The sequence below is a fragment of the Triturus cristatus genome, chromosome 3_2 (genome assembly GCF_964204655.1).
Source record: "Triturus cristatus chromosome 3_2, aTriCri1.1, whole genome shotgun sequence".
Taxonomy (NCBI): Eukaryota; Metazoa; Chordata; class Amphibia; order Caudata; family Salamandridae; genus Triturus; species Triturus cristatus.
In genome coordinates, this window is record NC_140584.1 from 1,002,720,515 (window position 1) to 1,002,734,055 (window position 13,541).

Below are 13,541 nucleotides of genomic sequence, written 5' to 3' on the forward strand. Positions count from 1 at the left end.
TGTAAAGTTGTCATTTTGGATTTGGAGTTTTCTTATAAATTTGCTCATGAACCGGATATCTAGAAATGGTCATAGCGTTAAGTCCGCCTATCAGATCAGGAAATATGTTGAATAATTTCCTTTGTTGAATTCTTGTTTTGGGACATGTTGCATTGCTTGCTTGACCAGCAATTCCTCTACCTCTTTGAGAAGATGGCTTGTTTCCTCTTTGGAATGGACCTTCATTTTTGGTCCCCTTGTTGGTGGTTGTTAACCCCTTCAGCGCGGCGCGGATTACCGCGCTGAAGGTTCTATAGAGCGGGCGGGGCCGTGACGGAGCGGTTCCGTCATACGCACAGCGCGACCGACGCGCATGACGGAACCGCTCCGTCACACGCATCGAAGGGGTTAAACCTGTCAGCCTCAGGGTGGTGCTCCACAAAACCTTTTGCTTTTAACCTCCACGTATTGCTTGTCTTTTTATTGGCCTTAAGACACTGAGCACCGTACCACTGCTGACCACAGTTAAAGTACATGTGCTTCTTCTCTAAACTTGTTTGTGATTGGTGTATACCTGATTGGTATATTTAGTTTACTTGTAAGTCCCTTGTAAAGTAGTACCCCCTGTACCCAGGGCCTGTAAGTTGAATGGTATTAGTGGGCTGCAGCACTGACTTCGCCACTCACAGAAGTAGCTTTTCAAACCTTTGTGAAGTCTTTTTCTGGTGTATTCATTGCGTTACTGTGTATGTTGCACAAATACTTTACACATTGAATCTAGATGAGCCTGACTGCTCTGTGCCAAGCTACCAGAAGGTGAGCACTGGTTATCATAGTTGTGTATCTAGCTTACCCCGACTAGAGTGGTGGGTTCTGCCTGGCCTGGGTGTACACCCTAGCCAACCAGAAACCTAATTTCTAACAGTGGAAATGTATCACTTCTATGCAATATCCAAATTGTATCATATTTAGTATCCATTTGTCTGCAGTTATAGTTCTTCACTCTATGTAAAAGCTTTTCATTCTGCCTCCTACTAGTGAGTGTAGAAGACATGATTGTTCATCTCTGACTTTCACTGATGGTGCTCATGAAAGGGTCTTTGTTTTTGTCAAGTCACTTATTTGTGGGAGTTGAGACTCTGTTTGGCAGTCCCCTTCCTCGAAAGGGCTGGCAACCTTGCTGTTGATACAGCCAGCTTTGTTGTGTTGTGGCAGACTGGTTGCCACCCTGAAAACCTTGCTGTGTACTTCCAACCAGGAAGCTTCCTCTGCCCCTAGGTGCTTCGTGAAGGAAATGTGCCCCTTCTCATTCCACACAGAAACTGCAGAGTGCCCACTGATTTTGCAAACTTGTCCTTTTTCAACTGGTTAAGATTTTCATCCACTGAGCTTCCAAACAACTGCTCCCTGTTGAATGGAGTGTTCAAGGTGTTATGTTGGACTTTTGGCTTAAACCCGGAGATTCTCAACCAGGAATGGCATCGGAGTGTAATGCTCATCATCACTTGGCAGCTTGATATATTTGTCCAATGCGGATTTAAGGCAAGTGTTGGGGATGTCCTTGCCACTTTCTGCTAGATGTGATGCCCTCTTCTAATATTGCTCAGGGAGGTGATTTGTGAGTTTCCCCAACTCCTCCCAGTATTCATTGGCATGTCTCTTCAGCAGTGCATTAGAAATCGCAATGAACCACTGGTTGGCAAAACTCAGTTCGAACTTCCATCCCATGAGGTCCATTCTCTTACGCTCTTTATCAAGAGGCGGACCGAAGGTTGATGGAATGCTGGTCCTCTTCCTTGCTGTGGACGTGCTTATGGAATCTGCAGGGACAGTACCCTTATTAAAGGCAGGGTCCTTGTAAGAATATTAATATTTTTCTCAGCCCTTGGAGTCACTGCTCTACAAGTGGTTGGTTCCTTTCCATGGTCAAGGACACTAAGGAGCTTGGGTAGGAACTGACTACTTATCTGGCTTGTTTCCAGCAGGAAACATGATTGCTGCTAGTCTTCCTCCCGCTGCACACCATATCTGCCAGCTGGGTGTTTGATCACTTGGTTGTACTTTCCAATGCCATTCGGAGGCGAAGGCCTCCACGGACAACTTTCGACTACTTCCTCAGGTGAGTTTGTTTTTAGGTCTTGCCATTGAAGTTCATTGTATTCAGATTCCTCTGAACCCTGATACATCCCTGCCTGTTCTTCTTTATAGAAGTGCTTTTCCTCCTCTTCTTGAGGCTCAGGTGTTAGTGGAGGCTGAAATTCTTCGGCCTCATTCTCTGCTTGCTCCTCTGGCGTCAAAGTTTTTGGCGGAATCCTGAACCCCTTCAGACTGTCATCAAAGTCCTTCTTCTTCTGGAGAAGGGCAGACATTTCGGCCTCGAGGCACCTCTTCTTCTTCTCGATCTCAGCGGCCCATTCTTCAGGGATGAGGTTCATAGTCTTTCTCCTCGGCATTGAAGAGTCTTTCAACGACATTTCAGTCATCAAGCTTCGGTGTTCAGCTCTTGATTTGTCTGACTTAGACATCAAAACATCCTTTCCCCTTCAGTCTTTCGATGACCTGGGTTTCTCTGGAGCTTTTCCTTCACTGGAGTCCCCCTTGAGGGATCCGTGGGGCTCCTTGTCTCGGGGCGTGCCTGCTGTCGGCGAATGCTTCGATATCGAGGCTCCCTTCAACATCCTAGAGTCAGATCTTCTAAACAGATGATTTTTTTTTAACTGGTTGTGGTAAATGTGAGAAAGTGCCTCTTCAGCATAGTTAGCCCCCCACTTTTTGCCTAGTTTTGATGTTGTTTCAAATGTAGCGCACAGGGTTCCTGCCAATCAGGTCCCCTGTGCCAGTGCTTCTACCCTAAAAACAAACCCCCAATTGGTTCTTCTATCCCTTGCAAGTCCCTAGTAAATGGTACTCTGGGTACCTAGGGCCTGGGAGCTGAAGAGGGTCCCCTGAGAATCCTCTCACTGGGACCATGCCACTGCCTTGCAGCTTGCATGCACCTGTGAGGGAGAAAACGATAAAGTCGACATGGCACCCTGTCCAGGTGCCAAGCAAACTAGCACTGCCTGTAGGCATAGGTAAGTCACCCCTCTGGCAGGCCTCACCACCCTAAGGGAGGGTGCACTACACCATAGGTGAGGGCACATCTGCATGAGCAGATTTGTCCCTACAATATTGGGATCCATTTCCCTAATATTTTAAGTGCCAGGGAAGCCATAGAGAGTACATGGGCCGGGAACTTGACAACTCGAGTCCCATAGCACCATGATGGCGTCACTGAACACAGGAGTGTTTGGTACTAAACTACTCCTTACAATAAATCACCCACTGATGCCAGTGTGGGATTTATTGTACTATGTACTTAGAGGGCGCCTCAGAGCTGGCCCCTGAAAACCTACTAACTCTGGTGTGGTCTCTGACCAGCTGTAGGCAGCCAGTCAGCCACCACAAGACATGTTTTTGGACGTCTGGGTAGAGAGAGGACCAGAAACAATGCACATCCTGGGCAGAGGTATCATACCTCTCTCCCAGAATGGGTCAGTGTTAGAAGAGGGAATCTTCAAAGGCCTGCCACCGTTGTAATACGGCCCCCAGCCTCAGCTACTATCAGCAGATGGCAGCCCCTAGTTTATACCCCCCACCCCTTTGGGCAGGAAAACCGGTGGGAAAAATTTAAAAGAATAGGAAAAGTGCCCACCTCTGCCAACCCCACCCTTAAGGTGGGGGAGGCAAGATGAAGCACAGCTTTCAGTGGCCTCCATCTTGAAGATGGGGAGATCCCTCCAATCAGGGCTAGGTCAATGCACCCCTCCCACAGGAGGGTGGCATAATAGAGAGTGTAGTCACCCCAGTTAAGGTGCCCATTGACCCTACCTGCTACTCCCCTAAAACGCCTCCTATCCTAAATGTAGTAACTAGGTGCCCCCCCAGACCTAGAAAGTAGATGTACGACAACCTAAGAAGAAAGAAGACGACCCTTCAGAGAAAACTGAAGACGACGACTGCCTTGGCCCCAGCCCTACCGACCTGTCTCCAGCTTCTGCAAACCTGTGACCTGTCTTGCAGCTAGCAACCTCTGAAACCTCTGTGAGGACTGCTGCGTTCGAAAAAGGCTCCACTCTCCCGTGAATAGTGGACCTGTCCTGAAGAGACCTACTCCAAGGACTCCGGATCCAGGCAGATCCGCGTCTCCTGCCCACTCTGCACCCAATCTCCACGGCCTGAGTCCCAGTAGCTCACCTGAGCAGTGAAGTCTCCCTGGCGATCCTGACCTCGTATCCAGCGATGGCTGACCTCGCCTGCCCTCCACGACACACCTGCAGTGTGAATCCAGACGCTCCTCCTGACCGCGACCGGCTCCTGTAAGAAGACTCAGTCATGGAAAGGCACCCCTGCACCCGAAGCCCCTGGGCCTTGGTGAGCTGAACTGACAGTGCCCATATGACCTCCTACATCTCAACTTACCTCTGCTGTTGTTGGTCTTCCTCTTGCAACCTCCAGTGCCACCCCTGGAACCTCTTTACTGAAAGAATCATCCCTATTGAAAAGCGTTGGTCACCTGATGTCGAATTTGCCCCCAGCACCCGGCAGTCCCTGTGCAACTGGTGGTGTATGTATGGTGCTGCTTTGTGGCTCCTGTGCTTAACCTAACCCCCATAGTTTGGCCCCTGCAACCGATCAACTTACCTGCAAGCAGTGTAGCTTCAGACACACCCTGTCTCCATTGAAAAGCACTGGGTCAAAAACCGATTTTGACCTCTGCAACCGGTGCCCATGTGCCACTAGTGATGCAGTTTTGGTACTTACTTGACCCCTCGCCCTTACTGACTTTATGCTCCGAAGACTGGGATTGTAGGTTGAATACTTACCTGTTTAACCGCAATGTTGTTTTCTCTATAGGATAACATTGTGTTGAAAAGTTTTTAAGAATCCATTTTTGGGAGTGAAAAGTATTTTTAATTAAAAACGTACTTGCCTCATTACGAAAACCTTGATCTTAAAATAAAATACAAAGTATATTTTTCTAAAATTGGTCTGTATCTCCTTCTCCAGTCGTGTGTCCATTATTGATCACTGTTGTGCAATAAATGTCTTACACTCCTCTGTAATAGGTCTAAGCCTACTCGCCCATACTAACACTAATAGAGCACTTTGGGTTTTGCATTAAGCCCTGTACACGTTTGGGGAACCCCTGGATTCTGTGCACGGTATTACCACCAAGAGGCAATATATACAGAGCCAGATTCCTACAGTGAGGAGGTCTGTTGACCTCAGACAGAGCAATGCAAAAGGCGACCATTGGTAGGCAGCAGCTAGCAGCACTGGAAAAGTGAGAAGGGAGAGTTTGTCAGTAGCAGAAGAAGCCTACTCTCAACACATGCAAGTGTGTACAACCACCCCATCAAAACTCAAGACTTGTTTTAGTGAGAGTGGAGGTGGGAGGGATGATTATGAGCACGGAGGCATGCAACCTATTATAAGACTGTTAAGGACAACTGGGCGACCATCATTTTGTACACCTTGCAGTGTGGCTTATGAGGACACCTTTCATTGACCATTACAGAACAGCATTTGTGTACAAGAGACACGCTACACACAAACGTCCCACACATGAGACTAGGCAAGGTGACTAGGCAGACATTTACTTGAGCGAGAAAAAGGCAGACTCCAACCAGTGGTGCAGGTAACAAAGCCCACATCCCTGAACCACAACCGCTGACAGTGACCTCACAGCTTAAAATAAGGGCAGTAACCTCAAACCCCCCTCACGCAAGCTGGGTGGACAATTAAGAGCACTCCTGTTAGACTTGGCATCTTTTGGCGTGTTTCCCCTGTTTTTTTGCTTTCTGTTTTCCTGGTTTTGGCTCTGTTTTTGCTGGTTTAGTGTCCCTGCGCACTTTCTCACTGCTGTTCAGTGTTAAAGTGCAAGTGCTCCTGTTGTAAATTATTATTATGGATTGGAATTTCCATGATTGGATATTTGATTTACTGGTAAGCACCTAGTAAAGTGCACTAAGTAGGCCAGGGCCTGTAAATCAAATGCTACTAGTGGGCCTGCAGCACGGATTGTGCCATCCACCTGAGTAGCCCTGAAAAGATCTCTCAGACCTGCCACTGAAGGGTCTGTGTGCAGTCTGTAACTGCCATGTTGACCTGGCAAGTGCACCCCATACTTTAGATGCAGCTCAGGTCTGAGGGCCTGGTCTGCCTTCCACAATGCTTTACTTTACACACTGCCTCTGAGATAAGCCTGACTGCTCGTGCCAAGCTACCAAGGCAAGGGGGTGAACAGGGGTAATTTTAGCAGTGTAACTCCCTTACCCTTCCTGACTAGAAAGAAGGATCCCTACTTGGACAAAAGTGCCAACCCCTGCCAGCTAGAGACCCTCATTTCTAACAACTCTCATCTGCAAGAGTTGTATCTCTCTACAAATAGCCGCATTAAATTGTTGAGAACTTCCAGTCTGTTTGCAGACTGTGGAGTTTACTGTTGAAAAAACACAATTTAAGGTAGATAATAAAAATCAATTCAGGGCAGAGTAGCAAAGCTTTCTCCAACCATGTAAAGGATTTAAATACCAACTGAAAGCAAAACTTCCAAAACAAATTATCACCAGGTCACCAGCATTCAAGGCAAAGGGGAGCTCGAGAACAAATTGTCAACTAGGAGTGGGCGTAAAATTCCATTCCGCTGGCGGAGTTCGTGGAGTTTTGGCCACTGTGCATTACACTTTTTTTTTTTTTTTTTTTAAACCGTTTATTACAAGACTCAAAAAATATACAAAGATGGGCCTACAACCTTCCGGCCGGCCGCCTGCATTACACTTGTTATGCTGATTTCCGGCCAAACTCTGCCAACCGCTGTGTGGTGGAGTTTTTTTCTCATGCAAACTTAATTGGGGGACGCCTAAGAGCAGGATGCACCCGATGCCATACCTAGGCAGCTCCAAGCGTCCGCCCCATAGGACAGGAGGAGAAGGTCTGTCCGTGTAACATTAAGATGGTGGTGGGGTCCTACATCTGAAAGTGCTGCGTGGGGAGACTTCTGTGGGCTCTATTTCCCCACCTGAGCTCCAGTCTGAGAAGGCATTAGGCATCGGATGGTAGCTGCGGAAGACTGCCCAGTGAAGAGCCTGACCTAGGGCGAGGAAGGAGGAGATGGTGAGGAGCCGGGTTACTCATACCTGGTGGGGGAACTAGTGTGGCCCGCTCATAGCCGGTATCTTTCTTTGTCTGTATCCCGATCCTCAGTTGGGGGGCCAGCTGTGGCCTGGTGGGGCTGGCAGTGAACTCAGCGTGGGGCAACCCCGGGACAGAAACTGAGAGGGAGGTACTCAGGCCAAAGGGACTGCAGAAGTGATCTTGGTAATTCTCCCCTGACTGAGCAAAGACTGGTATAGTAACGGGACAGAGCAACCCGAGCCACACTGGAAGAAGACAAGTGCAACAACTACCTTGAGTCAATCTGACTGCCCAACCACTTGCTCAAAGGAAGCAGCAAGACGTTGGTTAATGGTCTGACTGAATGAGTGGATGGAGGAGGAGGTGAGTGGCTAGGGTGTTCGTGCCTTGCTGGGAAGTGGTCATAGCAGCTCGCTGGGAGCTGTTACCATTTCCTTCCTCAGTCCCACCCCGTGGCACACCTGGGCGCCAGATTCTTTCTGCCAGGGTCAGCTAGAGGGGGGCTGGTCCTAGGAGAGGTCAGTCCCCCTTGGGACAGCTCCAGACGGTCAACTGAAGATACCCCCGGCGAGTGGAACACAGCTGTGATGGTTCGCAACTAATTGTGCAGCGAGGTCCTCGCTGTTGGTGTGACCCAAGATTTTCTCTATGAGGCATCAAAAGTGACTATGATGACCGGAACACTGACAACCCAGCTCCGGGCCCAGGATTTCTGAGGATGGTCTGCACCAAAGCAGTGAAATAGCTGTAGCAAAAGACCATCTCCAGTTTACAGGAGGATATCGGGAGCCAGATGCAGAAGCCATTGACCGGAGCCTGGAGACTCGTACGGCAATGATCTTGGTGGCGATCAAGGACACAAAAACAACTTTGATGAATGAATCTGGAAGGTGACCTTGTGCTGAAACCCGAGCAGCGCGGGGATCGGTGCTTCGCTCAGGTGCGGCCCATTTAACGCTTTGTCTTGAGCTCCTTATTTGTCTTAGTGTGCACAATGCCACACTTGTTGCACAACCTCGAGTCATGCCGCAACACCAAGGACACACCTTAAACACCTCAAGTGGATCTAAAAGGGAACCCTGCCGATTACAATCCCAACAGTTTAAAACTTAACTTTTGAGTTGGATGCATTATGGCACTAAACTGATTATAGTAAATTTAACACAGATTTGTGAGAAAACTCACTGACAAAATCTGAGGAGAGCAAGTTTTGGATCCGAGATGAAGGTCACAGAAAAAAAGACAATTGACATCAGGGCATCGTGGTTGCCACTATATGCCTCCAGTGGTGTTGTTTCTGGTGCCAAGATGGAACCAAGGGGCAAGTGCAGGAAAGCTATGCAAGACCTTTCTGGATACAGTCCGGAACCTGGGATATTCAAAAGGTGAGGAATCTGCAGACAGACCTATCCATCACAAATCCTTTCACATATTCAAGGTATGATAGATCTTTTTGCAGGAGAGGATGGATTTGAGGAAGAAAACAGGTAGGAAGAGGTATGATTTAGTTGACTTGAAAATCTGATATCACTGTAGGTAAGGTGCTTGGAACAATTTTATTCCTGAGGAATATTGTGTAAGGCTCATTTGAGCACAGTGTCGGCATATCAATAAGTCTCAGTCCTGAAGTGATGTCAACCAGGATTCCTAGCTTTGAAGAAAAGTACTACAAGGCTGACGTTTGCAATGGATTTGAAGGGGGAGACAAATAAGCTTTAACAGGATTACAGACACTGTTAGAGGAGTAGACATTCTGACTGGAGTTAAGACCCACCAAAAAGTCATTTGTCACTGGGATAGTAAAGGGGGTGGTTTGGTAAGGATTCTTAATATAGATGGACCATTAGGGAAGAACATAGTATGCCAGTTTTTGCTAAACATAGAAGCAAAGTCAGTACAGTTTCTCCCACACGTCTGACATCATAAAATGGGGTTGATGCACTTCTCTAAATCGCCGGGTGCAATCTCTCTTCCACCTAAAAGGGTTTTATATTTCATTAAGAATGTCATTACTGTTTTGTGGAAAATTCAAATGACGATATTGGAGGGGTTCAGGCTGATAAGCACATCAACTTGATTGGGATAAAATAGGTTGCCTTGTGTTCTGGAAAGGTCATGTCTGCATGGCCATTTCCTCCATGGTTGCTTTCACAAGTGAAGGAGATCTATGAACCACCGTTTTAATTGCATTTCAAGAACAATCAAGATAATTCTTATTTTTACATGTCTTCACTTAATGATCACTTTCAGAATCAGGGGAATCAACGGGGAGGCATGAAAGTATGTTCGTGAGAAGCTCAGTAAAAGCTAATTTCCATTCAATACGTTCTCCAGGTACTTGGTAGTTGGAATGCATAAAATGAAAATATGGGTCCTAAATAATATAATACACATTATAGAAAAAGTATAATATTACAGATGAACATTTTACTAGTGCCATCCATTCCAGAAGTCATCCATCAAAGACCATTTGGACCTTTGAAAGGTCTTAAAGACATATCCTGTCAAGCAAATCCATGATAACTACTACTCTAAGGTTATAAATTAAATTAGTTGAGATTTGTCAGCCCTTCTTTCTCACTTCCACTTTTATAGTATCCTTATCCCTCACTTTTACAGGACCAATGATAAGCTGAAAGAGAAGTGAGGCGGTCTGTGAACAACATCAATTACACACAAGAAACCAATAACATTAACAGCAGTCAAACCAGTACCTGTGTGCTTTCATCATGAAAGCCCTCGAGGAAGCTCTCAAGGAGCTCATCAGCATTGTCAATCCGTTCAGCATACTCGCCAACAATCCAGATCATGGCGGCTCGAGCATCAGGTTCATCCAAGGAGTCCAAGTTCTCACACAATGTAGCAATGATGCTCTCATACCTTTGAGAATAAAGGTTAAACTGTGACAGATGCATGTGAAACATTTACTTGCACAGAGGAGAGGAAGACTGCTTTAATGGCAAAACCATGCTCAAGACCAAAATATACATTTACTATGTCAGCTACAACACTCTATGAAAATGAATACGTATGGAAAGGTTGTTGGTGATGCATCAGATCACAAAGAACCCTAACCTAAACATGGAAAACAATAACCAGGACTCAGCAGGACACTGGTTCTTTCACCTCTCTTCCTACTCAGCTAACCAGTCCAATTTGGAAACATCAATTTTGGCATAGATGCTACCCTCCAGGCTCTGTAGCCAAAATCCAATATGATGCTCAGCGCCGCACAGAAGTGGTTGTGGTAGGACAGCGGTCATGACACTTTTATTGCACTTATTCCCCTCTTGGTTCAAACCTGCCATGCCAATAACAAATTCCTGCATCTACAGTCTTTTTGTTTTAGTTACTTCCTTGCTACGTAACTTGCAATATGGTTCTGTTGCATATCTATTACTGCCTTCATTTGTCTAATTTCTTAGTGGTCTTTGTCCCCACACAAACTTTAATTCTCATCACAAGATCCGATGCCTCTTTCTACAACCTCTTACACCCTTTGGTGAATATAAGAACTATATTAATCTTGATATAAGAAGATTTTAAGAATTCTACACCTTTAATTCCTAGTTCCTGTTGCCTTTTTGTTGGACGTTTACCCAGTTTTCAAACCAAGTTCTACTCCTCCATTTCTCCATATATAATCTAATTCAACTTTGTTTCATATAATATCCAAAGAGCAGTTGTTTTCACCCCGTTACAAATTGCTCAGATCCTGACCTCTAACTACATTCAATCCCTACCATCTGCTGCTCTTATTCCCTGTTCCCCCGCTTCCTTTACTTCCCAGTCTGCTATTAATATCCTTTACATTCATTTCCAGCTCTACTTTCTTTTTTTTTTTTTTTTTTTTTTTTTTTTGAAACCTTTATTGACATCGTAATCAATTACACATATGGGCCTACAACCCCCGGGGCCGGCCGCTAGACACGAAAATCACAGCAAGCAAGGCTATCACAGTCAGTACCTCGGGGAGCAAAATCTCGTCGCTAGCAGACTCCCAATCTTGAACAGCCCAGGTAGGAGATCAGGATAATAAAGGTTTACATTTTATGATGAAAGGATGAAAGGATCAGGTGCCAAACAGTTTCCCAGATAACGAAAAATGGCAGGCAGAGCGATAAATGTCGACAATATACAGCAATCTATCTTAGCAATGGCACTTGAAACAGGAAATTAAGGATGTAGAGAAAGGACACGGCCATTGCGTCTGCAACCCCCTGCCCCAAGACCCAGGAGACTCCACGGAAATTATGGCACTCCGGAAACAGTAGCGATTGACAACAACGGAATACTATCCTACTGATCCCAGGAAAAGGACAGGAAAGAATAAGAGAAGAAAAAGAGGCCATGGAAAAAGGAGACGAAAGACTAAAGAATCCCCCCCCCCCAACCCCCCACCCTGCACCTCTGCAGATGAGTACGGCCCCTCCCCCCAGCAGCGTGCCTGTCGCCCCGGAACCAGACCCGAAATATAGAAGAAACAGAGAAAGGGAGTAGAAAAAGAGCCCCCACCAGACGGGGGGGGTTGAGAGACTATTAATAAACTGGAGGAGGGCCTACAGAACACGCCCCCGACTTCTCCCTCTTGCACCATATGTTGTCCCATAAAGCAAGCAATAAAGAACCCCAAATCGACCCCGTCGAGAAAGGAGAAAGGAGCAGTGCATACTTAGTACATCAACAATTACACCGTGTGAACACACAACTCCCGAGCCCGCCCGCCTAGTAGGTGACCACCTCTGGAGGGTCAGCATCATCCTTGGCCACTCTTTGAAAACCCACCCATGCCTACCCCACGTCCCAGAGCCATGTCCAATGTCACCAGGGAAAGAGGCGTCCAATAAAACTCAGGAAGCAACACACACCGGTAGGGTAGAGGGCTCAGAAGATCGATACAGTCAGTTCCATGGAAGATCGTCTTTCCCAATGCCGATCCAGGATTTACACTACACACCAGGCCCAGGAAGGCGGAATCAGCCAGAGCGGGCGACCATAGCCCGGAGGCTGCCCGGGTCATCGGAGGCCACGCACGGATCGAGGCCACCCCCCCCCACTCAGGCCAAAGACCATCGGTACCGACCAGATCCACCGCCAGCTGAGCGCACGTTGACATTCTGTCCGGAGAGTCCAGGCGTGCACTATTCACCGGGGCGATCACGACGTTGTCCCCCCGTGCGCGGCATGAGAAGTCCCAGCGTACCTGGGGATAGGCAGGTGGCAGCTGCTCCGACGCCAATGTCACTCCATCGAGCTTGCTCCCCAACACCCAGGTGCCGTGAATCAAGGTGGCGTGTAGGGCACCGAGAGCCTCGAGAAGGTCCCCGTACCCCAACGCAGCTCCCGGCTCCCGCTCCGCTACGTTCCTCAGAGTCGCACCCTCCCAATCCTGCCGAGACCCGGTGTACAGGATGTTGGACTCTGTCGCACCAAAATAGCCACAGGGTAGGTCCATCCCAGATCGGGACCGGGACTCAGACACAGGCGCCTCGGGTTCCATGGCACTGGTGGCAGATTCCGAAGGCAAACAAACAGGGTGTCCGGTGTGTGGTCCTGGGCCACAGTCGCCCCCACCACGGACCAGCGCCCGCGAAAATCCGGGAGCGGCCCGCGAAAATCACCAGAGAGTCTTGAAGTGCCACCTCGGGCACACACGCGTTCAGCTACGCTTTAGGCACCCACTCCCTGGCGACTCGTGCGGCGGGGGCCGTAAAGCTATGCCCCAAACTGCGTCAAATTTTAGTGTTGTTATAGGCCACGTTAGGAATGGGGCGAGCTCAGGTGCCCGTGCGGTTCTTCCCGGGCACCGTCAGACACCAACAAGCCAGAAGGGATCCAGCACGAGCTCCACACCCTCCGCCGAGCTCCCCCCCAAATGAGTGGGCCTCCTATTCAGTTCGTCGGCGCAGGCAGCACAACAGTCTCTGCTAACGGTAGGAGACCAAGCGTTTCAGGCTGCACTGAGCCGCACCAACCTGCCGAGTCTCCCCGCTCCGTTAGCTCAGGATGACAAAGGCCGGGGCAGGGGGGAGCGGACACCACCAGCAGGTCAATGGCCCTCGAGCCGGGCTCGGAAGAAGGTCCCCGCGGCCAAAGCGGCCGCGACAATAGAGCACGGCGATGCGCCGTGCTATCGCGCCACCGCCGTGAAAAAGGGAAGCCGGCCAAGGGCGTCTCACCAGGGGCCACAGTCAGGTGGGGGCGTAGATCGGATGCCCCGGTGCAGGTCCAGGCAATTCTGAGGGCAAGCAGTGGTCCCGGTGAAGCGGGGACAGCAGGAGTAATCCTTTGTTAGGGACGAGCCGCCGCCATCTTCCCCCTCGCGGCCGGCTCGCCCCGCCTCACCTCGGTCAGAGCGTTTCGGTGCCGCTCCGGAGCCCAGT

General features: G+C 48.5%; 1 protein-coding gene across 2 annotated transcripts in view; it reads right to left on the bottom strand.

Annotated features, from left to right (window-relative positions):
* Window positions 1-13,541, bottom strand: part of AP2B1 (adaptor related protein complex 2 subunit beta 1) — a 575,856-nt gene that overhangs the window by 274,769 nt on the left and 287,546 nt on the right. For both annotated transcript variants that reach the window (XM_085649631.1, XM_085649630.1), the window contains exon 11: window positions 9,873-10,038. In XM_085649631.1, coding sequence (XP_085505757.1) covers window positions 9,873-10,038 — 166 coding nt within the window. The remainder of the gene's footprint in view (window positions 1-9,872; window positions 10,039-13,541) is intronic.